At 44.6% G+C, this 26,698-nt stretch overlaps 1 protein-coding gene across 1 annotated transcript; it reads left to right on the top strand.

The window, feature by feature from the left end:
• Window positions 1–777: 777 nt before the first annotated feature.
• Window positions 778–25,576, top strand: CAPN14 (calpain 14). The gene is made up of 21 exons (XM_014950461.1): window positions 778–1,008; window positions 3,411–3,480; window positions 4,441–4,559; window positions 5,169–5,305; window positions 6,398–6,572; window positions 7,277–7,342; window positions 8,766–8,851; window positions 10,117–10,191; window positions 11,889–12,052; window positions 12,743–12,906; window positions 13,634–13,645; window positions 15,584–15,792; window positions 16,310–16,346; window positions 17,226–17,288; window positions 18,911–18,968; window positions 20,494–20,558; window positions 20,976–21,044; window positions 21,155–21,233; window positions 22,381–22,497; window positions 23,181–23,236; window positions 24,675–25,576. The coding sequence occupies exons 1-21, from the start codon at window positions 778–780 to the stop codon at window positions 24,699–24,701; spliced, it is 2,079 nt and encodes a 692-aa protein (XP_014805947.1). The 3' UTR covers window positions 24,702–25,576.
• The last annotated feature ends 1,122 nt before the right edge of the window (window positions 25,577–26,698 follow it).

Genomic DNA, 26,698 nt, shown 5'->3' with positions numbered 1-26,698 from the left:
AATGTTTAGCATAGCTGCTATTATTAAAAAAAGGGCTATGAAATCACTCTGCTATTTTCAGTGGGAGGATGAGAAACATCTGTCTTGAGTGTTACAAGTAAAAAAAAATAATATCTCGGCATGCAATTTCATGTGTGAATCTGTGGTAATCAGCAAGATGGAATGTGATCTCTTGGGGGAGATTGTATTTGCCTTATTCTCCAAAATGAGGCAAAAAGGGCAAAATAACCATTGGGGGCTTTTGAGTAATGTCTTTGTAACACCTAATGTATTCCATTTTTCTATTAGCCTTTGGTTTATTTTGCTAGGTTTTTTTTGGGGGGGGGGAAATAACCACATGCCAGAATGTGATTGAATAAAGACTGTCATTCATGTTGCAGCATGTAATGAAAATATCCTGGAGAGCCTAAAATAGTTCAGAGGGAGGCTGAGAATAGCCATGTCTATGGCTTCAAAGCCTGAGTAAAAGTCAATGGGGTCACTCATTTTGCTTTCACACAGATCCACAGTGAGTGTAAAGCCTGGAAAATGCAGGAATAGGTGCTAGATCCCCCATTTCTCCTGGGAATGCCACCCCTAATCCCCTTAGCTAAAGAGAAAATTTTAAAAATAATTATTAAATTGACTTTTTACGCTTGTTTTAATGATCAGGAATTCTTCTAGAGAAGACACACCTCATCCCAAGAAAGAAGGAGTTTCCAGCAGGGCTGTGCAGGGTGAGATCCCTGCTGGCTCCTCAGTGGAAAAAATTATCCAGGCTTTATTGTGGACATCGCCATGCCTTTTCTGCCGTGCTGGAAAAAAAAGAAGTCCCCTGTGCCTTTAGGCAGGAGTATCTTTCAAAAACACACCCCACCCATCCAGCAGAACTACCAGGCCTTGCTGGAGACGTGCTTGAGGAACAAAAGCTTGTTCACAGATGACAGCTTCCCTGCTCACATCAGCTCTATTGGAACGGGAGCACTGCTGAAGAAACTGCCTCGAAATTTACAGTGGAAGAGACCACATGTAAGTGACTTTCAGTGAATACTCTAATTTAAGAGGAGGATTACAGCTGATAGTCAGCAAATAGTGTTAGCATTGAGCAGACTGCTCTTAGGCTTTAATTTAGATGTGACTTAATGCCTCCATAGATTACACTTGCTGTATGAGCTGTCTTTTTGGAAGCTGGGGTTACATGGAGTGACATAATTGCCTTTGAAGCATTTGTTGCCCACAATCATAACCAGACTCGCTCAGTTTATACCCAATAATGCTTGGAGCAGGCAGGGAGAGCAGGTGAAGGGAGTGAGGGGAGCTGATATCCTTGGAGCTCACAACACGGATGATCCCACCTTCATACCATGATAACAGTTCTCATGGTGATGATCCCTCTCCCTAGAATTCAAGATTGTGACCTTTTAGTAGATTTCTGAGTTTCTAGACAGTTTGTAAGCTTTGACCCCTTTCCCATGGCCCACATACCGTTGTGATGCTGGAGGCTGCTACTTTCACTGTCAGTGGCAGGTGCCTTATCATCTTGCTGGGCTGTTTTTTTCCTGCTTAACTGTTAAGTCTATTCTTTATTGTACTCAGAAGCAGTCTCTTCCCAGCTCTCAAGGTTGAGCTGCTGCCACGATCAGTAATTGACCATCAATCAGCGAGTTGTTTTTAATTCTGGGACCTGTTTTTTCTGCTTGTGTCTGTATTTCCAAGGCCTTTGCTGGTGCTTAAACTGAACATCACAACAAGAGACACCTGGTTCTGAGCACTGGTCCCAGGGCAGGTTCTCATAACAAATGGATAACAAGTCTAGGAGGCCAGGACAGGCAACTGGCCCAGTTAGATAAGGCCTGTTAGCTCTGGCCTGTTACTGGCAATGCCAGTTCTGTCCTTACTGAGCCACTGAGCAACATATTGACAATCAGGTCTTCCTGAAAGCAATGTATAGAATTATCTGACAATTTCAGTAGCACTGATCGCTTACGTTACCACGTCTGTTAGGGAATTCTGCCAAATAATAGCAGATAACATCTCCTAACAAAGTTTTTTTTTTCTAGCTGTCATATTTTGTCAGATTTAACCGAATTCTTAGAATGGCTGAGTTTATGGAAAACTCATGAAAATCACTGGGAAAATAAAGGCACCTTTGCAAATTGTGCAGTAGAGCTTGGGAATAGCAGCCCTGGTTCTCAGAGTTTTACATGCAATTTGGTCTTGCAGGTGGTTTGCATTAAGTCAGGATCTGCAGATGGAGGAAGACCCCAGTCCTCAGGAGCTTGAGCTGGGTTGTGCTGGGCACTGCTGTATCAGCATTTGGGAGGGAAGGGTCAACATGAGTTGTGGCCTCTACAAAGCCCTTCAGGTGTCCCTCCATCCCAGAGATCTTGGAATGGACTTGAAACCTATGTCTCTCAGTCCACCCTAGTGCTGCTCTAGAACTGCCTGGTGAAGAAGGCTGCCATTAGCCCAGCAAAGGCTCTCTGAGGATGGATGCTGTGCATCCTGCAGTCCCTGTGCTGCAGAGGAAACTCTGATATTCTGCCATTCAGCCTGCAGGCTTGTGGCGTGCTGCATCTATGACTGATGGCCTGCAAACTGAACACCCAAATTCACCAAGGATAGAAGTTGGTGTCTAATTGCTGTAACTGCCTTCTGAGGGTTTGCTGTTTCTCTGCTATTGCCTGAAGGGGAAGCCAACAGTGCGAAAATTAGCTGGAGCAATTTGTGGGTCATTAGAGTGAAACGTAAGTTTGACACTTAGGTTATTAATTTGACCCTAGAGGCACTTGAGAGAGGAAAAAATAACATTGTAATTTCTCTCTGAGCAATTATTCACAGACCTAGTCCTGTCACAGCAACAGGAGCTTGGTGTAGCAGCCATCACTTAGTCTGTAGCTTGATTGTCAATCAAATCATGGAGGCATCAGCCAGGTTACCTGGAAGTTTGACCAGTCCTGCTGTGCTATTGTAGCCTCTTTTGGCTGAAACTTGTCAGTAATTGCAGATGAGCAGGTCTGACAGGTCTGAAGGGTTGTCTTCTCAGCGAGATGTTTGTGGAGACCCATGGTGATGCATCTGAGCACCAGTGGCTTTTGTAGGAGACCAAATTCAGTGTAGAGCAAGCACAAATTTGTGCCCAGACTTGTGTCAGGTTACCCAGAGCACGTGATAATAACAGTTATACCTGAACCAGAACAATGTCTGCTGAGACAAAGGGACCCTAAGTTTTTTGAAAGGCTTTGATCAGGCAGAAGTAGTGTTTTCTGTCACACATCCATGAGGTTTTTGACATCCCAGACTAGGAACTTGCTGGATTTCCCATCTTACGAGATTGCAGCTCTGCATTCAGTCCTTGACTTCAAGCTAAACCAGCTCATGTCACTGACTTGACTGTATCACCTTTTTCTTTTTGGTTGTGTGCTTTGCAGGCTTTGCACAGAAGTCCAGTATTTTATGCTGCAAACAGAAGGCAACTTGATCTCTGCCAAGGATTGGTGGGTAAGGAACCTCCTTTATATAAATATCTAAGTATTCTTATGCAAGATAACATTTTGTGTGGAATTTGACTGCATAAAACTTGGCATAGAAGTAGAAGGTGTGCATATCCTTATCTCTTGACTTGGTGTGGTATGGATGAAGCAATCATTAAGATGGGATAGACGCAGTAAAAAAAGCAGGCAAGCTTTAACGTGGGTTTTGAGGGGTTTGAGGTGTCTCCACAAGCTGAAATTGCCACTTTTTGTGTTGTTTCTGTGCATGCTAATACCACCATAGGAAGTAATCCTGTGCTCTTACTGGTCTGTAACGTTGCTGCTTGACAATTGAACAGGGACCACAGAAGCACAAGAATCTGAGACTTTTGCTATCTTTTTACCTAAGGCTTAGTGTGTGTTCTCTTCCCAGCTTTGCAGTTGGAAAAATAATTGTTATGCCCGTGTTACCTAAAGTAAAAGGATATATTGTCATCTGCAAAACAAGCAGGGGCAGGACTACATTAATTTTTAAATGCTTTAAGCCCTTAATCACAAAGACTGATAAGTACAGTCTTGAGTGTGAGATGCATTGGAAATTTTGTTTCTCTTCTGAAAAGTTAATGTTTTTGAAGTAAAAGGGAAAAGTGTTTTTTTTTTAAGTGTGCCTTTACAGAGAACAGAGAAACTCCCACACAACGTCAGTAAAAAAACAGAATGTTTCCATTGAGAGCTATTTCTTGCTAAATTTCTTATTTAACCAAAGAGTATCCAAATGAAAAGATCATGAGCGAATAATTATAAACCAATCATGGCTTGGTTAAGTAAAGCACATGTCTGGATCGTCTTATTTTCTGTGTATAATTTGTTATAATTGTAAAGACATCAGCACAACAGCTCTTCTGCTAGGATTTTGGTGGAGTTCCTGAACTTGGCTAACAACTTTCGCTTTTCTGCCAACTGCATGTGTCCGTTTGTCTTGGCGCAGAGAACTGCTGGTTCCTGGCGGCCCTGGAAGCCCTGACGTTCCACCAGGACATCTTGGCTGCAGTTGTGCCACAGAACCAGAGCTTTGAGAAGAAATATGCTGGCATTTTCCACTTCCGGGTACATCTGCTCCCCCCGAGCACAGGAGGTCTTCAGAAACCCTTGTCATGTTTTGTGTCACACCCTTAGATATTTTGTATGTCCTTTGGCCAGGACCAAGTGGCCAGAGGGTGTCCTAGCCTGGAGAGCAACCCATCAACCCTCCCACAAAGCAGTGCAGGCAGTGGATCAATTTCAAGCCAATCTGAGGATATACCTCCTCTTGCCCCTTCTCTCTATCTGTACTACCCATATTTTAATCTAGACAAAAGTCTTCTTCCATGGTGGCAACAGTCAGCAGGACCTGGGCACATCTGCTTCAACCTTCTACCCCTTTGCCCAGCTCTTGATGGGACTCTGCTACCCTGAATTTAGGAACTTCTTCCCCAGAAGCCCAGCTGTGCCTAATTTCCCTGCTTAATAACCTTTTACACCTGATACACGCTTTGTTTTCCCCTCTGGCAGGGTGAGGCTGAAGGAATTGGGTCTGTGGGTGAGTCAGTCCATTCCACTGACCTCCCCCCAGGGCAGCTCCTCCTGTGCCCACAGCTAAGCTATCTTGTCTTTCCTGTTATTTCAAGGGGAGGTCCCTTCTAAGCAAAACTTCAGCTCATTCCTTTCCTCTGACAGTTCTGGCAGTTCGGTGAATGGGTTGATGTGGTGGTTGATGATCGCCTGCCGGTGAACGAGGCGGGGGAGCTGGTCTTTGTTTCCTCGGTCTATAAGAACGTGTTCTGGGGAGCCCTTCTGGAGAAGGCATATGCTAAGTAAGTGACTCATTCCAAGTTATGCAAATAGTCTCTCTAAAATATGTTGGTTGGTGCCTACACAGTTTGTTCTTGTTTATAAATGCATCTCTCAGACCTTGCCACACTGGGAGTGTAGTAAATGCTTCTCATCTTTCTATTATTAGACAGTAAAAGCTGCCACTGCAGTAGCTGTTATCAATCCAGGCCCTTGAGTTTAAATCTAAGAGTTAAGGAGTAGGCCTGAAAACGGGTGTTTTCTCTGAATGTTATCACTGCTTGGAGTGTATTGTCTAGGGTGATGCCTTCCCTGTAAATACTGCAGAGGAATGGAAGGCCACAGATAGGGATTTTCAAAGGTGAATGATTTCTGTTACCTCCTTTGATGTATTATCAGTTTGAGAAACCTCCAAGGAGTTTCAAAGCATTGTACTTTGGTTTTGCTAGAAGTTCCTGCTCTTGGGTTCCCCAAAGCGAGGCATTTAACAAGTCACATGGCATGGTGAGAATAGGGGCTTTATCCAGGATGTTTTGTCTAGAGGTTTTATCAGGACTAAGAAGAAAACAACGAGGCAGAAGTGGTGGAGTTTGTTAATATTGAGCTGAAATAATCTCTGCAGAGCATGGAAAAATTCTAGTTAACATTGAGAGAAAGATCACAGCAGAGGAGAGAAAGTTCAGTTATTTTCATTTGGTGTCAGCGTTAGAACAAAAAGATCAGAGAAAGTTGCACTGCAAAAGAAAATCAGATTGGAGACTAAGCTCTCAAGACAGTTTGCCTCTGAAGGCACTATATCTTAGATACAGCACAGTGTCTGGGGATAAATTTAGGCAACGTTTGCTAAGGCAGAGTTCTCAAAGTAGTGAAGGGTATGTTCTCACTACTGTGCTGGCGGAGATGTCTGAGTGAAGAGTCCCTTTCAGACTATGACCAATCTTGGAGGCAATTTGCTAGATTCCCCTCTTCCTAAATGCCAAAGATTCCCCTAAAATTAAACATCAGTTACAGCTTTCCTTTTGCAAACCTTTATTGTATGTTTCTATTGGCATGCTGTTCTCAATCTGTCCTCTGTGACTATAACCCCAAGAATATATCGATGTATTTTTTGCTAGACTCTATGGCTCCTATGAAGATCTGCAGATTGGACAAGTTTCAGAAGCCTTGGTGGATTTTACAGGTGGTGTTAATATAAGGATCAAGCTTGCAGCAGCTCCTCCAGATCTGTGGGACATCCTGACCAGAGCAACCTACAGCAGATCTCTCATGGGCTGTCAGACACATTTAGGGGTGAGACTTGGAGTGACATCAAATGGCTTCCACAGCTAAAAGCCTTTCCAGACCTGTTTCCCTCTGCTCAGCTAGTCATTGTGACTCAAAAAGTATTGAAGCTGCCACACATGACTTTCTGTAGAGATTATGTTCTTCATGTTAAACTTTTCATGTGGATTGATTCTGTGCTGCTCTCAGTTCTCTGTTGAGACGTTTAGGAGCTGGTTTATCTATGCAAAAACCTCTATTAAATAAGGAGCTACTGCATTTTCCCATTTTTACTAAATAAGTTTTCCATTTTTACAGATGGTGCAGCGAGTCACAGAGACTCATGGAAGTTTATAACTAAGATAGAGAGGTGTGTAGTTTAGAACAGGAATTCAAGTCTTGGCTTCCAAGCCTTATGCTAAGACTTCAGCTGTTGGGAATACCTACTATTCTGAAAATCAAAACCTAACCTCCTGGACTTTTTAAAAGTGAAATGATCTCTAGCCAAAGATCCCCAGTTTAGGAAGGGACCTTTCCAATCAACCTTCCAATTGCAAGTGTACTGCAAAACGTGGCTGTTAGGAGCTTAGACTTTGGTTTTTTGGCCAGTTCAAACCATTCCATCTTTGAGAGTCATTGCTTATACAGGTCTCTGGTATTGGTATGAGTCTACTGTGTAAGTATGGAGAGAATAAAAGGTTTATTTTCCTTCTGTTTCTCTTCCTTGTATACAGGCAACAAAGGTGCTGAAGAATGGGCTTGTTGCTGGCCATGCCTACACAGTAACTGGTATTAGAAAGGTAAGATTAGCCCTAATGTCCTGGGTCCGGGTTTGTTTGGGTGTCAGCAATTTTTATTGCAGATATAGGTTCAACCCTTAATGTTACATGAAACATAGTTAATGTTAATGAAACATAGTGGTTGAACCACTATGTTTCTCCTCCCCCAATACTCTTTTCTTAGTCTAAGGCTAAAAGGGACTGTGTGCTTTGTAAAGATTCACTTTCAAGCATGTCCATTTTAGTATTGTGACCTCGATGTAAAGGACAATGGTTATAAATCAGCATAGCTCTAAGGTGGGAATGATTCATAGGGCTCTGCTGAGAGTATCGCCTGCAAACACATCTTAGCTGTTAAGGAGGAAAGGACTGGCCTTTGGGCATGCTGGAAGGATGAGCTGGACCCTGCTTGGGGTAAAAAGCCTTCCTCTGACTTCAGAGGAGAGGCCACAGAGTAGTAAACATTATTGAATACAAGGGCCAAACCACAAAAAACTGCCTATGGAAATGTGAGTCAAGGCTAAAGCAGGAGAAACAAACTTGTCTTCTGTGCAGAGAATACCAGGTGCACCCTGTTGACCTGTGGAAGTATCATTAGGAATTCCCTAAAGATATATCTAGAGGTATGGGACAGTAAAATAGTAGGAGAGCCGGAGAAAACTCAAACTTTCTCCTCCTGGACTGATGGATCACTATCTTTGCCATCCTTGTCAACCTCCTTTTTGAGGTTGGACAAGGACTTTGTGGAGCTTTGGGTGTGTGATATAGATGTAGGTGAAAGCACATTCAGTACCTCTGCAAGAGATAGTAGGAAAGTTGAAGGAGATACTATGAGCAGGATGATGCATGTCTGTGTCTCCCACACACAGCAGGAGGGTTTGAGGTATGGACTTTATCAGCGAGATGTCTGTCAGCCTGGCTCCTCTGATGGGATGAAGAGCCAGGCAGGAGAAGGGGGCTGACTGAGCACATGGAGCCAATGTGAAGGAAGCTCTTCTGCTGTATTCTGCCAACAAAGCCCCTGGTCAGCCTGGCTCCCTTTTCTCCAACCATGGCATCCCAGTTCAGGAGGCACTAATCTACGTGGTCACCCCATGGGCTGCATTGTGCTGTGCCATCACACTGGGGTAGGACTTAGCTTTTGCAGTAACACAGACCTGCCCGACATAAGCACAAAATGAACAGATGTTGGAAAGGAGGAGGAATTTATGGTCAAGCCTCCAAATTAGGAACCTGTGAGGTCTCTGGTTTCAATCATAGAAAGATAAAGCATCTTAATCTCTGTGCTGGCATTTGGAGTTGCACGTTCATAGGTATTTATCATCATACTTGCTGGAATTTGTGAGAACAATCAAAATCTTTATACAGATGATATAAACAGATGTATTTCTCCAGATGAGAAACGCTGAGACCTTGGTAAGCACAGTGTGAGTGTTTTTTGCAGGTGACCTGTCAATATGGGCCAGAAAACCTAGTGAGACTGAGAAATCCATGGGGAAAAATTGAATGGAAAGGAGACTGGAGTGACAGGTGAGTTTAAAAATCGGAAGAGCTGATGCTAAGTGCGAGGAGAGGTTTCTTGGAGGAAAGATGCTGCCACCTTCAGGCACAAATTAGCACTGAGAGCAGCATTAAGGTAAGTAACAGTTGCTTGAACAGACCCTCTGGTGCCAAAGCAAGACTGGAGAGATTTGTATTTGTCCAGCAGATAGTGCTCATGCAGTTGGGCTCCCTTCACACATAGATTCAAGATGCTCAATTCTGCTTTTCCCTTCACTGAATGTCAGAGGAAACGGGGTATCAACATCAGACACTGACCACGTGGCTGTGATCTGGATGCAAAGTGACAGATAGCTGTGCAGGAGGCTCTAAACAAACAGCATGTTTCGGGGCACGCAGCCCTTTATCGCAGGAGGGACCATGCAAAGTCACCCATGGGCTGCAAAGCATTGGGAGTTGGGGGGCTGCGAAGGAGTCCTCCCTCCTGTCTGTTTGGGGAAATACAGTTGGGTGTGAGATCAGAGGAAGCAACTAATGAGGTAAATGGGACCTATATTTGCATCTGCCTGAATGTTTTGATTGGAATCCATGGAAGACAGTGGTTTGCATTCTAGACCACGTGCAACCGTAGACTTGTGTCCTGTTCCTCTTTGAACTGGAGCATGTTCCTTCCTTCCAAACGTCACTTCATTCCCTGCACAGACCCTGTTTGCTGAGGCCTGGGGATAGGGAGGCAGGAAGAGCACAGGGAGGTGTTTGGAATGAGTGACTTTCACCTTGTCTGCAGAGCAGTAACTTCTCTGATGCGTGTCTGTCACATAATGACAACATACCAGCTGTTCCTGTTGAAGAGCATAATGAGCACCATACTGTAGGGCTGCCTTTTAAACGACTCCCAGCTGCCTCTTGTGCTGTCCTCGTCATTCATTCATTATGCCGAACACTCTTCCTATTATGTCTCCTTTGACAGAAAATTAACCAACAAAACAGGTCTAGAGTTTTATATTTTAAGTACTTAAAGCTGTGTGTGCAAGTGAATGGACTGGCTGATGGAAATGGAGCATTTCTAGCTTCTGCTGGAGAAAACTGGTGCTGTTTAGCTACATCTCATGGGACCCAGAGTGCTTCTGGAGAGTCTTCTGTGGCTGAAGGATAGAGGACCTGTGTTTAGTAGGCGATGAATGTGGAGATATGTGGGGGACAGGGATTTGGCCTGTTTTTATAAAGGAAAGCTATGTACTCTGCTTTGAATTTGAGACTACGTTTGGTTGGTCACCTTGTGTTTTTGCCCTCAGCTCTTACAAATGGGAGCTGCTGAGCCCGAAGGAGAAGATTTTGCTGAGGAAAAAGAAGGAGGATGGAGAATTCTGGTAATGGTATAGTCTTGCCTCTCCCCTCTCTGCCACTAGCTCTGGGGCTGGAGATGAAGCAGCACATTGCCACATAAGTCATAGATTGAGGCCTGTGTGATCTGCCTTATAACAGGTCACGCTTATAGAATATAACTTCTCTGATGCGTGTCTGTCACATAATGACAACATACCAGCTGTTCCTGTTGAAGAGCATAATGAGCACCATACTGTAGGGCTGCCTTTTAAACGACTCCCAGCTGCCTCTTGTGCTGTCCTCGTCATTCATTCATTATGCCGAACACTCTTCCTATTATGTCTCCTTTGACAGAAAATTAACCAACAAAACAGGTCTAGAGTTTTATATTTTAAGTACTTAAAGCTGTGTGTGCAAGTGAATGGACTGGCTGATGGAAATGGAGCATTTCTAGCTTCTGCTGGAGAAAACTGGTGCTGTTTAGCTACATCTCATGGGACCCAGAGTGCTTCTGGAGAGTCTTCTGTGGCTGAAGGATAGAGGACCTGTGTTTAGTAGGCGATGAATGTGGAGATATGTGGGGGACAGGGATTTGGCCTGTTTTTATAAAGGAAAGCTATGTACTCTGCTTTGAATTTGAGACTACGTTTGGTTGGTCACCTTGTGTTTTTGCCCTCAGCTCTTACAAATGGGAGCTGCTGAGCCCGAAGGAGAAGATTTTGCTGAGGAAAAAGAAGGAGGATGGAGAATTCTGGTAATGGTATAGTCTTGCCTCTCCCCTCTCTGCCACTAGCTCTGGGGCTGGAGATGAAGCAGCACATTGCCACATAAGTCATAGATTGAGGCCTGTGTGATCTGCCTTATAACAGGTCACGCTTATAGAATAGTTAGAGTTAGAAGGGACCTTAAAGATCATCCAGTTCCAACCCCCCTGCCATGGGCAGGGACACCTCCCACCAGACCAGGTTGCTCAAAGCCCCATCCAGCCTGGCCTTGAACCCCTCCAGGGATGGGGCAGCCACAGCTTCTCTGGGCAACCTGGGCCAGAGTCTCACCACCCTCACAGGAAAGAATTTATTTCTGATATTCAATCTAAATCTCCCCTCTTTCAGTTTAAAACCATTACCCTCATCCTATGGCTCCACTCCCTGATCAAGAGTCCCTCCCCATCTCTCCTGTAGCCCCTTTTAGGTACTGGGGTTTGCTTTCTTGCTCCTCTTCTCTGTTTGATGATGTGAGAAGCAGTAGCAGTGCTGACACGGAAGAGATGCCCTGTTCTTCATTGGCAGGAGTGAGGAAGAAGCAGGACACTGCCGGGTCTTGCAGGGCTGCTGGAGACGTGGGCAGCTTTCAGGAGCTTTTGTCCTGCCTTTTTATTTTTAAGATAGCTTTGGGAAGCTCTTGCTTGGCTTGTTTGTTCACGGGTTCTCCACAGCTTCTGCCACGAGGTGGCAATGTTGTCGCCCGTCTCATTTCACTGTGGTCCTTTGGGTGGCAATATTATTTTAATCTCTGTGCTGCTACCCTTTGCTGAAATTTTCGTCGTGCGTTTGCTACTGCTAGATGCTGCTGGTGGAGCAGACGCTCTCTTCTTTACTGCCTAATAAAATATGAGCATTACCATATGTAACGCAGAATGGTGCGGCTTCGAAGTTCCCTGCTCCCTTTCCTTTTCATTTTATAAGCCATATGGACTAAACTCAACTGCTGACGAGATGTCTCTTGGCACTCTTTTTCCCAGGATGTCTCTGGAAGATTTTAAGCTTCATTTTGTAGATCTGATGATCTGTAAATTAACTCCAGACCTGATGAGCCAGGAAGATGGGAAGAAATGGATGTACTCCTTGAAGAGTGGGAGATGGGTTAAAGGAAGTACAGCAAGAGGAAGCCTGGGATTCTGCAATGGTGAGGGGGGTTCTTTTAGATGACTCTGGGGTAACAATGCTCTACAGACGCAGTTACCAGCACCTTATACCTGTTAACACAAAACTGACAACAGAAACGTGCTCTTCCTGCTTAGCCCTCTTCACAAACACCAGAAATAAGCAGCTGAAAGACTTTGACTGGCTTCTGCTATCACAGAAGCTGCATCACTTGCAAACGTAGGGCAGTGGGCTGGTTATGGCATGTAATGAGCTGCAAGGTCCTAGGGTCAGTTGCCAACACTGAGCTTCTTTGAGGCATTAAACTTGTTTAAAGTTTGTGTCCTCGGCACCTCCAGGTAGTGGTGTTTGAAGTGAAGTGAATGAGAAATGCAGGGGCTCAACCCTTCTGGAAGCAGAGCAGGTGGGGTGTGAAGTCCAGCTCCATACACTGGAGGTGGTAGAGGAATAGTGATACATTTATAAACAAAATGAACTCTTATTTACAGGTTAGCAGAAAGGTAGTTCCCTATTCCTGGGTTTTCCTTCTGTCTCACCTAGTGATTGCACTGCTAAACTTGTAAACTGCATCCTGCAATCAAGTCCCCGTGGGGTCTGGAGGGTCCAGACAACCTGTGGCCTGTTCAGTCCAATGCCAAGGCATCACGTGGGAATCTGGCAACTAATTTTGTGATGGAAAATGACATCAAAATGTCTTTCTCGTTTTGCTTAGGCACCTTTTGGATGAACCCTCAATACTGGCTGAATGTTTTACCAGTTGAAGACAGTAAGAAAAGCTTGGGTTCCTGCAATGTGGTTATATCCCTGATGCAGAAACACAGCAGCAAACACCGGAACCGAGCTCCTCACCTCTTCATTGGATTTTCACTCTACAAGGTGTGAAGGATTTCTTTACCTTTCTTGCTTTCACCAAATAGGAAAAAAAATCAGTGTCTGTAAATTGTAGAGTTTAGCAGACCAAGAGTTCTGCTGTGCGAGGGGTGATCTGCGCTCTTTTCTCCTTGTCTGTGCCCAGTCTCCTCAGGCTCTGTGCTCCACTCACTGCCTCTCTGACATGCTGTGTGTCAGCCTGCAGAGCAGTGAGAAATGCTTCTTGCTTCAGAGCACACCAGGCTTTATTTAGCCCTCTCTGAGACTATGTACAAGAGCTGGGAGGGTGTCAGGAGTCCCTTTACTTCGGGGCAGGGTGAGCACTGCCCTCAAGTTATTTCCAACCATGGTAAAATTGTGCTTGAGAAATGTTCTTAAACATGGCAGCTCCCTATGTGTAAATCCTGCTAGTTCCCTGTGTATCCAGGGGTAAGTGGATATCACTAGAAGGAGCGAGAGTTCCCCTCTTTGCCCCTTTTTTCTACTTATCTGAGTGCCTTGCAGAGCTACTCTCCTCCCTTGAGCAGAGGCACAGCTCTTGTTGCTGCTGTGAGTTTGCACAATTACGGGGAGATTTCTGTGGGGAAGGGTTTTCAGGTGGAGGGGCTGAGGTTTCTGAAGGTGAAGACCTTAGCTGAACATACATAGCCGCTTCCCAGCGATGATATGGCCATGGTGTGTGAGACCCACAGGTCCCTGTCTGACAGACGCTCTGTTTCTGTTCTTCCTGCAGGTGGACCTACAGGTGAGTCCCTTGTCACGGCTGCTGGCTGTCTGCTTGGGGGACCTGGGCTGCTGCAGCTGTTTTGACAACATGGAAGGTGTTGTGTTTGCCTTTGTTCCTTGGCTGACAGTTAATAACTGTGTATTTGAGTTCAGTGAGGCACCACGGTAAGTCACTACTAATGCAGGCCTATCTACTGACTCTTCTGAAGATCAGCTGTATCAAGAGGGCTCAGTGGCCTTAAAAAGGGGCTTCTGCACTGGGTCTTCAAAGATGTTAGAAGTGCATTTAGCACATTGTCCCTACTACAATTGTGGGATGGTGCCCACTTCTTGGCTGTGTCTGAGCTGGACTTGCTGCAGCAGTCAGGGGAGCCAGAGCCACCTTTTTGCTACCTCCCAGTCTTGGGATGACGTAGGAGCAGAGCTGGTGTCCCATGCAAGTCAGGGATCTCCTGGGGAGCTCAGGTGCCTTCCTGGCTGGGGATGCTCTGGAGCTGATGCTACGGGTGTTTTCAGCTTCCTCAGACCAGCTGTATTTTTAGTGTTTTCTTTAGCCAGGAGCCTTTGGGACCTGAGAAAGGGCCCTGGCAGTTAAACCCTGATGTAAGTCTCAATTTTGGCCCTGACCTCAGAGGGCTATTTAAAATGGGAAAGTTTAGCTCCTTTTATATTTAAAGGGCATATCTTCCATTCTGTTACTACTCAGAACACCTCTTAAATGAGGTGAATTTGAATTTGGGCTGGCAAAGAACCATTTTGGATGTATTGTCAGGGCAGTGCGCTTGTGTTCCCAGTTTCTATATTTCCAGCATGGTAACCATGAACTGAGATGCCACTTCTTCCTGACTTAAATATTTTGGGCACTATCAGAGTTACAAGTGAGTTAAAATTCCTGGCAGCAGAGGTCTGAGTGTGACCCTAGCACACTGCTGTGCCGTACCCAAGGGGGAATGGTGGCAGCCAGGACTTTAATTTCAGGTTTGTAGCGGTTGCTGAGATCAATACAGAGAGATGACAAGCCGAGAGCGTCTAAGGTATTCCAACTACAATCAACAAAGTATTGACTGGAATATAAAAACTTTGAATTTAACATAAGGGGCATGAGGAGGAGTAACCCTGAACCCTTCAGAAGAAAGATTGCTCTATTAGTAAGAAAAATACTGGCGAAGGAAGAAGAATAGCATCTCCACTACGAGGCTGCAGAGTAAAATGGCTAAATGTTTTGAGGAACAGCCAAGATCAGGAGGTGACAGTGGTCTTAGCTAGCAGGATTATTTATTTGGCTTGTGTGCTGGGCACTCGGTGGCATTAAAAACGACCTCAGTGTTGCCTGGATCAACACTTTATCCATCCTCCTATTGCAGAAAAGTGCCTGCAGAGCAAAACATCTGTAAGAGCCAAGAGTGCCAGGCAGATCAAGGACACGTGCAGGGAGTCAGAGCTAGGGATTAGGCTGCTCCTGCAGTATGCTCAGATCACGGCTGCTCTGAAAAACCCTCTGCTGCCAGGTTCTCTGTGCAAAGGACAAGCTGGGAACAAAGTGCATGGTCCCCATGGGACAGGAGGGGTGTTCTGGCTCATGAAGAGGGGTCTCTAGAGCTGTTCCCACCTGCGGTCATTTCTGCCAGTATAGAAGTTACTTCTGCAGTAGCTTAGGTTGACAGAAGCCACTTCTCCTTCCAGCCCTTGCTGCTGTTCCTCGCAAGTGCTATTATATTATTGATGATGTTGCAGGAAGCCCTGTTCTTTGTCATTTTAGTACTGGGCAGGCACAGTGAGAACAACCATGTCCTTGGAGGAGACTGAGTCTTTTGGGTCCTGTTATCTGCTTGTGCTGTAAAAAAAATGTGAGGTGTGAAGGCAGGCTGTCTATGCCATGCTTGTGAATTCTCTGCATGCTTTTTGTCCATTTGTTCAGCTGCTGCAGAACTCATTTCTTTTCTGTGTCTTCCCTTAGCAGTACCAGGAAAGCAACAGAAAGCTGCCCCCAGCTTTCTTCACCCGACATCAGCCTGTGAACAAGCACCAGGTCTTCCTTGACGAACGAGAAGTGACTCATGACTTCCATCTGGAGCCTGGTGTCTATGTGATTGTCCCATCCACCCTGGAGCCTCAGCAGGAGTCTGAATTCATCCTGCGTGTCTTCTCCAGGAAGCATGTTCTTCGGTGAGATGTTGCCAGCCCTCTCCCAGCACCTAATTCTTTGGGATGGTGGGATGGCCTGGTCTTTCTAGTCTAAGGGGGGAAGCACAAACACTTCACTCTGCAAAAAGGAGAGGCTGGTTATGGGGTTCTCCCACCTTAGGGCGCTCAGTGGCTGAAGCGCTACTTTTGACCTTATCCTTTCAAAAAGTGTTGAGCTACACACAAGGGATTCTTGCAGCACGCTCGTGTTTGAGACCTGTGGAGAAGAGCAACAGTTTTTAATGCACCATCAGTTTGCCAGGAGACCCTGGTTGATTGTGCAGAAATGGTGCTTTGGGGACTACAGAAGCCAGCAGCCCCTGGGGAGCTGTATGGACACGAGGGCTTCCCTGATTGCAGCTGTAACACTAGGGGGGGAACATATACTGCAACAGGGGGTTGGGGCTCTTTCTGGGGGTGGGGAGTGCTACCTGTGATGAGACAAACACACAACTCTGGGCTATCTCTCCTTAATGTGACTGCTTTTCTTCATCTCTAGGGAAATGGGCGGGAACACCAGTTTCACCCTCTCTAAGGTAAGTCAGTACGAGGGCAACGGGAGATCTGGGGTTCAGTCTTCAGCTCTGGGTGTTGGGTTTTTCCTGTTGCTCTGCCCTAGGGAGAGGCTGACTGAGAACGTGAGTGTTTGCATCGACAGCACTTTTGAAAGGGCAGCTTGAGTTTACAGGCAGAGTTCTTTGGACTGCGCAGACAGATGCAGTCAGGTGTGGGGAACGAGCAAATTTTTAGATGCCTTTGTTAGTTGCCTTTTTGCAAACTTCTTTTAGTGACACCATCTCACTTGTTCTGCAGTTCTTTCCTATTCGTGGCTTTTTGGAGACTCCTGGTCTTTTCTTGTACTTCTCCCCACTCCTTTCATGCCTTGAAAGTTCTGAAGACGTCATGGGACCTGAGCAGTACTGTTCCTATGAGCTGTCTATAGGTTATTTTCAAAATAATTGAGCTCAATGGCAGTGCCTGCACGTCTGCAACTTGTGCCACAGAGTTTATAGCATAGTCTGTTCCCTGCCCTAAACATTCTTTCATCTCCTCTATTCTCCTGTGTAAAGGAGGACAGAGAGACTTCTCTTTCTTTTATGGGCATGGAGTGAGTCCCATCCTTGGTTTCTTGCACAGCTTGGCAGAGGGGAAATGTTTCTCCCAACTGAGTGCTATCTGAGTATTTCTTTCCAAGAAATAGCATTTCTGTGAGGTTTGGAGCTCTCTTAAGAGTGGGCTGTGTTAGTGATGTAGCACTGATTGCAGTGGTGGGGAGAAGGTGGAAGGGCGCAGGGGATGAGAGTGCAGTTCTGGGAAAGCATCTTGAGTAACTCTGTCTTGAATAGTGATATTTATTTTTTTCCCCTCGAGTCAATGATTTTTTTAAATTTTTTTTTAATTTTCCTTTCTTAAAGGAAATTGTTGATAGGTATGAAGGCAAGATTTGGGAGGATTTCTTCACAAAGCATTTTGAACAGGTAAGTGTGTGTATAAGCTGCCAGGGTAAACTCCTCCAGGCCTGTTCTGTAGCTCTGTGAAAGTAAGAGCATGTGGATGTTGAAGGGGAGGCCTGGAGGTGGAAGTGTGGGGAACAGAGAGGGGCCACGGGAGGTTGGGCTGTGTGTACAGTGATTCCATGCAGCAGTTTTAACCACACAGTTTAGGAATATGTTAGGATTGAGACAGGCAGACTTCTCTACGCAACAGTGTGTGAATGCCTGGAACTTAATGCCACAGGACATTGTGACAGCATCAACAGGCTCAAAAGGTATTAACGAACTGATGAGCAGGAGGTCCATAAACAGATACTAAATGACTAGGCAGGGATGGACCCTTTAAGATCCCTTTTCCAACAGGTGTGGGTGCCAGGGAAACAGGAGAATGGGCTGCAGAAGCTGACCAGGCTCATGTTCTCTCCCTAAACATGAATCCCTGTTCTTTTATTGGGGACAAAGTGGTGGGCTGTGTGGATCTGTCTCACCCTTTAGGGTGTTCATACACTCATTAGGGAAAAATGCCTATTAGAGAACCCCCCTGAAATATTGACGCTTGTCTTATACATCCTTCACCACAGTTTGGTGACAGCTAACTTGCTTTGAGTGGTGAAGTAAGTACCAGGGGTCCCATCATCTCCTTTTTTTTTCCACTAATTTTCCTAGTGAAATATGATCCTTATCACGAAAGATTCTTTCTAATGATCTCTCTGGCCTGATTTGGGATAGAGTTGACCTTCAGGGATCCCACTAAACTATGGTGAGGGATGCAAGTGTTTCACTTTTTAGCAAAGGTGGCTGCATTTATTTAGCAGCATACCCTGTATTTGGCAAACACATTTTCACAAAAAACACATTTGAAAGCAATATTTTGATGGAAGCTGTTACTAAAAACAAGCAATGCTTTTACTTTTTGCTTTTACTTGGTTAAGATTTTGATTTTGAGAGTCATGTGTCATTCAGGTGTGCTAGAAATTGTGGGGTGCTGGTCCTTTGCTGTCAGGAGGCCCAAGCATACAAAGAGGCGAGCAATACTGCCATTTCTCAGTGCATTACCTTGGCACGCCTCAATGATCTGAAAACAGGCTTTTATTTTTGAAGAGTGACATTTAAAAAAAAATCCTCTAAACAAACAAATGTCACAGTTTCTAAGAAACCTGTAAACTTTAGTATCACAAGGAGGAGGGGAAGATTCTGCTTTGAAAAGTTTGGGGAGAAAGTATTCCAAAGTTTCCAGCTTTTTTTTTGTTTGTTTGTAAATGGTAAAAGGGAAATATTTGAAGCAGGTCTCTTGACAGTGTGCTTGATGGGACAGATGGCACCAGGGCTGAAAGGTTAACGGTCTGGATCCTCACTCAGTGTAAATCTGCACCACTGCATTGATCTGTGTGGAGACCTGAAACTTAGCCCAGAGCAGACTGAGACTCTTGCAGGCTGAGAATCTTGTCATATTCAAAGGGAGCCTTTTCTATTGATTTTCACAGTGGCTGGAGTGGGGCCAGAAAAGCAGAGAATGAAGATGGGACATGCTGGGAAAACAAAAGAGGGAGAAAAGTGATTTAATACTTTAAAAAAATAAAAAATAAAAATTCTCTTCTTTATCACAGAATCCTGAAATAAATGCTGTTCAGCTCCAGAGAATCCTGAATAATATATCTTGGAGAAGTAAGTGTTGAGAAATAACGTTTCTGTAAAATAAACCCTTAGAGAAAAGCCTCAGCTCCTGTATCTGTTTCTTGAATTCTGGGAGGAGAAGCTGACTTGAATCTGACTGTTCTGATGCCATGTTTGATTTCCAGAGAGAAAGGATTTGCAGGGGTATAAATCAACCTGGTAGAAATTTTATAAGTGAAACTACTCTACTTTGAATTTCAACAACTGAAAGAATGAAGAGCAAGTGTAGATACTGTGTGTGGATGCAGACTCTGAATTTGACCTCCAAACCCAGCTTGACTTCAGCCTTGACTCTGAAACTGTCTTTCATTTCACCCTGTGCCACTACCACAGTCTCAGCAGCACCAGCACTGGAAGGTGTAGAGAGTTAGGTCTGTTAGGCAGCTATGTGGTGACAAAGGGGTCTTGGACTAGATGATCTCCAGAGGTCCCTTCCAACCCTGTATCATTCTGTGATTGCGGTGGCTGTTTTCTCTGAACAGCAGCAGTGAAGTCACAGATAGAATGATGAATCCAGTTTTCTTTCCCAGTTTCTTCACTGGTAACAATTGATGTGCAATGCAGAAAATACACCATCCAGCCATTGTGGGCAACAAAGAAGATGAACATAAGACTGATGTGGTGACTTTTCCACTTAATCTGCATTTGACATTGCTCCCTTTCTTACAAAGGTGGACAAGGATAGCTCTTCTGTCTTTGCAAAGTGACCCACCAGGCACTGTCTTATCTGCGAGAAGACTATATTGAATAGAGAGTCTTTATTTTTCATAAGTGATCAATTTTAAGACATTAATTTAAAAATGTTACAGTACTTGATTCATATTTACTAAACAGGGCTATTACAAGATTAAAAAATCTTCACTTTGTGCAGAGAAGGGAGTGGTGAGTTATGGTTCTGTCCCTTGCTCAGTGAAAGTCAACAGACGCTCTATAATCGTGATTTGCAGTAAGATTAGAATCTGTTTCTGTTACTCTTCATGTAACTTATGTATGAACAAGGAATGCTAAGTTCTGATGCAGCATCATGTTTTCAGTGATGCCTGTACTTTTAATTATATTAACAGACCTGGCAGAGTGTCTGTGAAAGAGAGAGAGAGATGCTTAGCACAAGGGTTTCAATTAATCTTCGGCGCTGCTCCCCAAAGCTCTTCAGGTCAAGTGACTTTGCTCAAGGTCATGCAGTAAATTCTGTTTGGGATTACAGCTTTGGATGTCCTTTTCCTTCCATTTTCTCTAATAGCTGGAGATAGTGCACCATATTTCATTCCGTATTACATGCCTGCAGGGAGCTCATATTGGATTTTCTGAGACTAGTAGAATCCATCCTGTTGCCTCATATTTTTATCATCATAAATGATACATCTTCTCAAGTGGGTGTAACGTTTCACAGAGAGTTTGGGGCCTCGGCCCTCTCAAGGGAGGGGGAATTTTGTGAGAGTTAATTTTTCTGAGATGTTCAATAACTCCTCAAAGCAATTTCTTTTTCTTTTTTTTTTTTTTTTCCTCCTCTCTCCAGATTTCCAGAATTTTCGCCTGAGTTTCAGTCTGGATGCCTGCCAGGGTATCTTGGCGCTCCTGGATGTATCCTACTTCACATGAGTGATACTTCTGACTCATATCATACTTCACTGAAGCATTATTTCTTAGGGCAGACAGAGTGTTACTGTGATTTTCTTTACCACCGGGACATGGCCCTGCTTATTGAACTTCTCACCCTCCATAATAACAGTTCAGTTGTGACAGAACGGAATTGGTTTGGGGAAGGGTTGATTCCTGCTGCCTCTGAAATCAGCAGCAAGGTTTCCATTAACTTCAGTGGGAGGAGGATCAAGCCTATAGATAGGCTTGTGGGCTCAGAAATCATTATCCTCATGTTATAATTGTGTGAATGTTAGAGTGTCGATGAGTTTTTGGTTTGTTTGAGGGTTTTTCTTTTAATGTAACGAGGTGCTCTCTGACGTTTAATTGAGATGTTCTAACCTTAATTCTCTGACAAAGCTGAACGCTTCTGGCACGCTGAGTATCCAGGAATTCAGAGTCCTGTGGAAAAGGCTGCTTTTCTATTTGGTATAACAATAATTTCTGTGTCCCCTTGTGTTATCTTCCTGCTCACAAGAATTTTGATGTCATCTGTTGATTTGGGGGGTTTTAACAACTTTTTTTTTTCCCCTCCCCAGGAAGTTTTCCAGAAAAAAGACACTAGCAGATCAGGAAAACTTGACCTTGTGGAACTGCATGCAGCCGTACGGGAGACAGGTGAGCCCACAGCACATCTTGGCAAGTCTCATCCTCCTCCTCAGAAAGGCTGGAAAAAGCCCAGGGCTGGGAAACATCTTGAGAACTGTAGATAGAGCCCAGGAGAAGCAGAAAACATCATAGGCTGCATGGACTTGGCCATCTCTGCTTCCCTCTTTAGCTGGGTGAAATTATCTAAAAATTATTTTGCTGTATGATGGGCCACTTAATCTTTGCCCCATTGTGGTCTTGTACTGATAGTTCTCTGTCTGTTTTAGACCCAGTTTTTAAATCCCTTCCTATTTGTTGCTAATTTCATTGTAAAAGACTGTGTGGGGTTGTGCAGATACATGTGGGAGGCCAGATCTAGCTTCTATTAAATTGCTGCCTCTGCTGGAGATGACAGCTCAGGGACTGAACCTGGAAGCATGGGACTTGCGCAGAGGCAATACCAACACCAGCTTCACTAATACAATGTCTGAAGCTTGGTCTAGAAATGGAAGACTGTACCCGTGGGTCCAAATACTGGACCAAGCCCTGTTACTGGGCTTTGATTGGGAGCTGGTGCTGAGACTTGCAGCTTCTTTTGCAGGTTTACATCTTAAATATCTCTTTTTGCCGTGCGGTTCACCCTGTTCATCTGAGCCAGTGAAAGCACAATGAGAAACAGGCAGACCTCTGCTAAAGCAAACTAAAATCCCAGGCCATGAATGGAAAATACTTTTATTCCGTGCAAATGCTGCTTGACATAGGGACTGATGCTTTCTGTATGAGCTCCCTGTGGGTTTCCTTTTTCTTCTCCTTTCCTACCCTCTTGTGGAATATTGCTCTTAAACATAGCTGCTGCTATTACCGTCATGCCCCATGTGTAAATGGTGCCCATGTGTATTTTATTCCAACTATGGCAGGACTGAGTTAGGGGAACACGTCTGAACCCTTTTAAGTTTGGAGGAGATATCTCCATGTAGTAGTCTGTTTTGGGCTGGCTGATATTTGATAATCTTAGGGGGGACGTTTGAAGAACCAAGCTGCTGGAGAAGGTCTACAGGCCACTCAGTTGTGCGTGCTCACAGCTCTGTGCACACCCTGTGTGCTTTCAGCTGTGTACAGCTGGGAGTTGCCATCTTATTCTTATTTCCCCCTTTTTTTAATTTTTCCTTTAATGAAGGCATTTCACTCAGCAATGAAGTCTGTAATTTGATGGCGATCAGATACGGTGACCCTGACTTGAAGATCAGCTTTGAGAGCTTCGTGTGCTTCATGCTTCGAGTGGAGATCATGGGAGGTGAGGCTGGTGCTACGTGGCTGGCCAGGGAAGCTGGGCTGCCCACCTAAACCTTGGCCCTTCTGACGCTGCTCCCGCTGGCAGCAGCAAGGTCAAAATTAGAAGGATTGAGTTTCTGAATAGACCAAGAGTCATCCATTTTCAGCAAGGGACAGATATAGAGGAAATCAAGCTCTTTACCTTTCCACCAGCCCCTTTCTACAGACATCCAGGTTGTACATATCAGAGTGATTTAGCTCCCTGCAGGTTCGCACCAGCCTTCTGTTGGAGGAGGTAGGCAAATTACAGGTAGAGACTGCTCATTTTCCAGGAGGAAGAGAGCCTTGGAATATACCTTTTCCGGGTATATTCTGCCTTCACTATACCTTTGGTGGGACTGCAGTTGTGATGATGAGACTCATCACAACTGATACTCAGCCTATGAGCTCATGCTGTAGACACTTTGTGCATCTCAGAACTGTAGTGGGTGAGGTGGGGACTGCCTGAATTTTGAGGTGTCACAGCTGGAGGGACAGACAGTAACATACCTGTCTTTATTCAGCTGCTCCAGAACAGAGAAGCTCACACACACTTCTGAATAGCCTACAAACTCTGCCTTTGAGGTTTTTCCTGGGACAGGGTGTCTTGGCTGGTGTTGATCTCTGTGCTATCAAGTTAATACTTCTCATTTATTTCTTTCCCAGAGGCCTTTCGCAACTTAACCCAAGATGGCAAAGGGATATATCTTCGGGAATCTGAGGTAAAGCCCATTCCCTGAGTGACAAATGCAGGCTCCTTAATTGCAAGTGACGTCACGTGTGTTGTTCTGTAGCCTTAAAAAAGACATCTTTACCTGATCACTTACAGAGTAGGTTAGACAACAAGGAGTCTTGTGCTTTAATATAGTGTCTAGGATTTTGATACTGTCCGTCACAGCATCCTTTTGAACAAATTGTTCAGCTGTGGGATGAGTGGGTTCACAGTGTGCTGGGTAAAGAACTGGCTGAAGAGCAGAGCTCAAAGGGTTAGAATTGTAGAGTTGTCTAGGTTGGAAGGGACCTTTCAGATCATCTAGTCCAGCTGTCAACCTAACACTGACAAAACCCATCATTAAACCATATCTCTAAGTACTACATCTACCTGTCTCTTAAAATTTGTAGTGAATGGGGCTACATCTGGCTGGCAACTGGTCACCAGCAGTGTTCTCTTGAGGGACAGGAAGCTTTGCAGAGGCGTCTGGATAGATCAGAGCCCTGAGCTATGATTAATGGGATGAAATTTAACAAGTCAAAATTCTGGGTACAAGTATAAATTGGGAGAGGAATGGCTGGAAAGCAGCCCTGCAGAAAGGGATCTGGAGGTGCTGGTTGACAACAGGCTCAATATGGGTCAGGAGTGAGCCCTGGCAGCCAAGAGGGCAAACCCCATCCTGGGGTGCATCAAACAGCATAACCAGCTGGTCAAAAGAGGGGATTATCCCACTGTATCTAGCACTGGTGCGGCCTCACCTTGAGTACTATGTGCAGTTCTGGGGTCCAGAATTTAAGAAGGATGTGAAGGTCCTTGAATGTGTCCAGATGAGAGCAGCAAAGCTGGTGAAAGAGCTGGAAGGCATGTCCTATGAGGAGGGGCTGAGGTTTTGGGGCTTGTCTAGTTTGGGCAAAAGGGCTGAGGGGTGACCTCATTCTTCTCTACAGCTTCTCTACAGGGTGCTGAGCTCTTCTCCCTGGTATCCAGTGACAGAACACGTGTGAAAGGTTCAAAGCTGCATCAGGGGAGGTTTAGACTGGACATTAGGAAGTATTTTTTTACAGAGAGGGTGGTCAAACACTGGAGCAGGCTTCCTAGAGAGCTGGTCGATACCCCAAGCCTGTCAGTGTTTAAGAGACATTCAGACAATGCCTTAACAACATGCTTTAATTTTGGGTCGGGCAGTGTTTAAGAGACATTTAGACAATGCCCTTGACAACATGCTTTAATTTTGGGTCAGGTAGTTGGACTAGATGATCATCATAGGTCTCTTCCAACTGAAATAGTCTGTTCCTATTTCTTTCAGAGTCTGATCCTATTCTGTTCCAACTTCTGCTCCTTCTGGACACAGTATATCTCCAATGCCCCATAGTCCAGTTCAGTTGTGATGATTGCAGGGTACTGTCAGGGATGGATGAGTTCAACCTACTTTCCCCATTATTTTACAGTGGATGATGATGACACTGTATTCCTGAAGCAGTGCTGCAGAAGAAGGGACAACCAGACCTGTACCAGGATGAGGAAGGCTGCCTTGTACCAACTTCCTGTGCGTGCTGGACTCTCTGGGCTCAGCCCTGCAATTTACCTCATATGAGAAGTCTTCTCCTCAAACAGATTTGGCCTAATGACAACGGACTTAGTGAACTGAAGTTTTGCCATTAATGTATTTCTTTGGAGTCCTATTTCACTTTAGACAACGTTTCTGAGAAGAAACTGCTGGATGGCAAGCACTATGGGCACACAGTGTGACAACCATGGGGCTGAGTAATTGGGGGTCACCTACTTAATGCTGACATGGTGCTGTTATTGTTATGGGATGGCATCTGTTGTGGTGGTGCACACAGGCTGTCCTTGGTGATGGGAGGGAAGTGGTCCCTGCCCTGAGTTGCCTCTCACCTAACAGAGAGGAGCCCCCAGTTCTGCAGCTTCCAGGCCCATGGTAGAGGGCAGGAGTCTGTGTGCTTGTAGGGCAGAAAGGGTGGGGACTCTGAATGAAACCTCTGCCCTAGCCATGACTTGGAAAGGTGATTTGCAAGCATTCCAACCATCTGTTTTGCTTCTATAAGTCAGCATTTGCTTCTACAAGTCAGTGAACCTACCTTCATTTCACCAAGTAATGATCTGGGCCTCCAGCTTGTTGTTGTGGATGGAGGCTGTGATGTTTGCGTATTTGTTTCAGAAAGACAGTGGGTTTTCTCTGCAGATTGTATAGTCCAGTGAGAAGGAAACTGATCCCACATTGTCTTTAAGTCACTGGAGATTGGCAGGAAATAGATGTTCTCTGCAGCATGATACAGGAGCAGTCTGGTAAAACATTTCTCTATTTGTCGGTTACTTTTTATAAAGCAGATTGAGAGAGAGCATGTGTTGCAAGCATTCCAACCATCTGTTTTGCTTCTATAAGTCAGCATTTGCTTCTACAAGTCAGTGAACCTACCTTCATTTCACCAAGTAATGATCTGGGCCTCCAGCTTGTTGTTGTGGATGGAGGCTGTGATGTTTGCGTATTTGTTTCAGAAAGACAGTGGGTTTTCTCTGCAGATTGTATAGTCCAGTGAGAAGGAAACTGATCCCACATTGTCTTTAAGTCACTGGAGATTGGCAGGAAATAGATGTTCTCTGCAGCATGATACAGGAGCAGTCTGGTAAAACATTTCTCTATTTGTCGGTTAATTTTTATAAAGCAGACTGAGAGAGAGCATGTGTGTCAGCTTTTAAATGATCTGTAGGATACTTTTTTACTCTTGCCATTTACTTATTTGGGCTGAAAATTTCCACACTAAGTGCCTGTTACAGGTCACTGCTTTGATTTTTTTATTATTTTTTTTTCTATTCCTATGGACAGCACAATTGTGTCTCTTTGTGTGTGCTTTTAAATGATCTGTAGGATACTTTTTTACTCTCTTACCATTTACTTATTTGGGCTGAAAATTTCCACACTAAGTGCCTGTTACAGGTCGCTGCTTTGATGTTTTGTTTTTTTTTTTATTTTATTTCTATGGACAGCACAATTGTGTCTCTTCTCCAGTGCAGAGCCTGGTTTGGGTGCTGAATGAAACAGAGCTCCAATGGGAATGAACATCTAATCAAAGACCATACTCTATTCTTTGTAGGAGGAAGTTATATTAAGCTTGCTTAGGCAGCCTGCCCTCTGGCTTTTTGTGACTTCTTAGGTGCTTAATCTCATAAATATCCTTTTAGACTGCGTATCAGAATTGGGAATGAGGTGGATTGTGGATAAGAATGTAAACAGGAGTAAAAGACTGAGCTCAGGTATGTGCTTACCACTGCATTGAAGCCTGTGCAACAGCAAAAGCATATTTAGAGAGAAACCCCATCGCGTATAAATGTTGCCAGTCAGGAGGCATTAAACAGTAAAAACAACAGTGCACTTTATTCCCCAGAACAGTCTGTTTCTAAACAGTATCATTTTCATACTGTTTTTATGAGAAAACTGTTAGAACCAGATAAA

This window comes from Calidris pugnax, unplaced genomic scaffold, assembly GCF_001431845.1.
Source record: "Calidris pugnax isolate Ruff unplaced genomic scaffold, ASM143184v1 scaffold24, whole genome shotgun sequence".
NCBI classification, from domain to species: Eukaryota; Metazoa; Chordata; class Aves; order Charadriiformes; family Scolopacidae; genus Calidris; species Calidris pugnax.
Note: the sequence above shows the minus strand (reverse complement) of the source record. Positions and strands in the feature narration are given on the sequence as shown.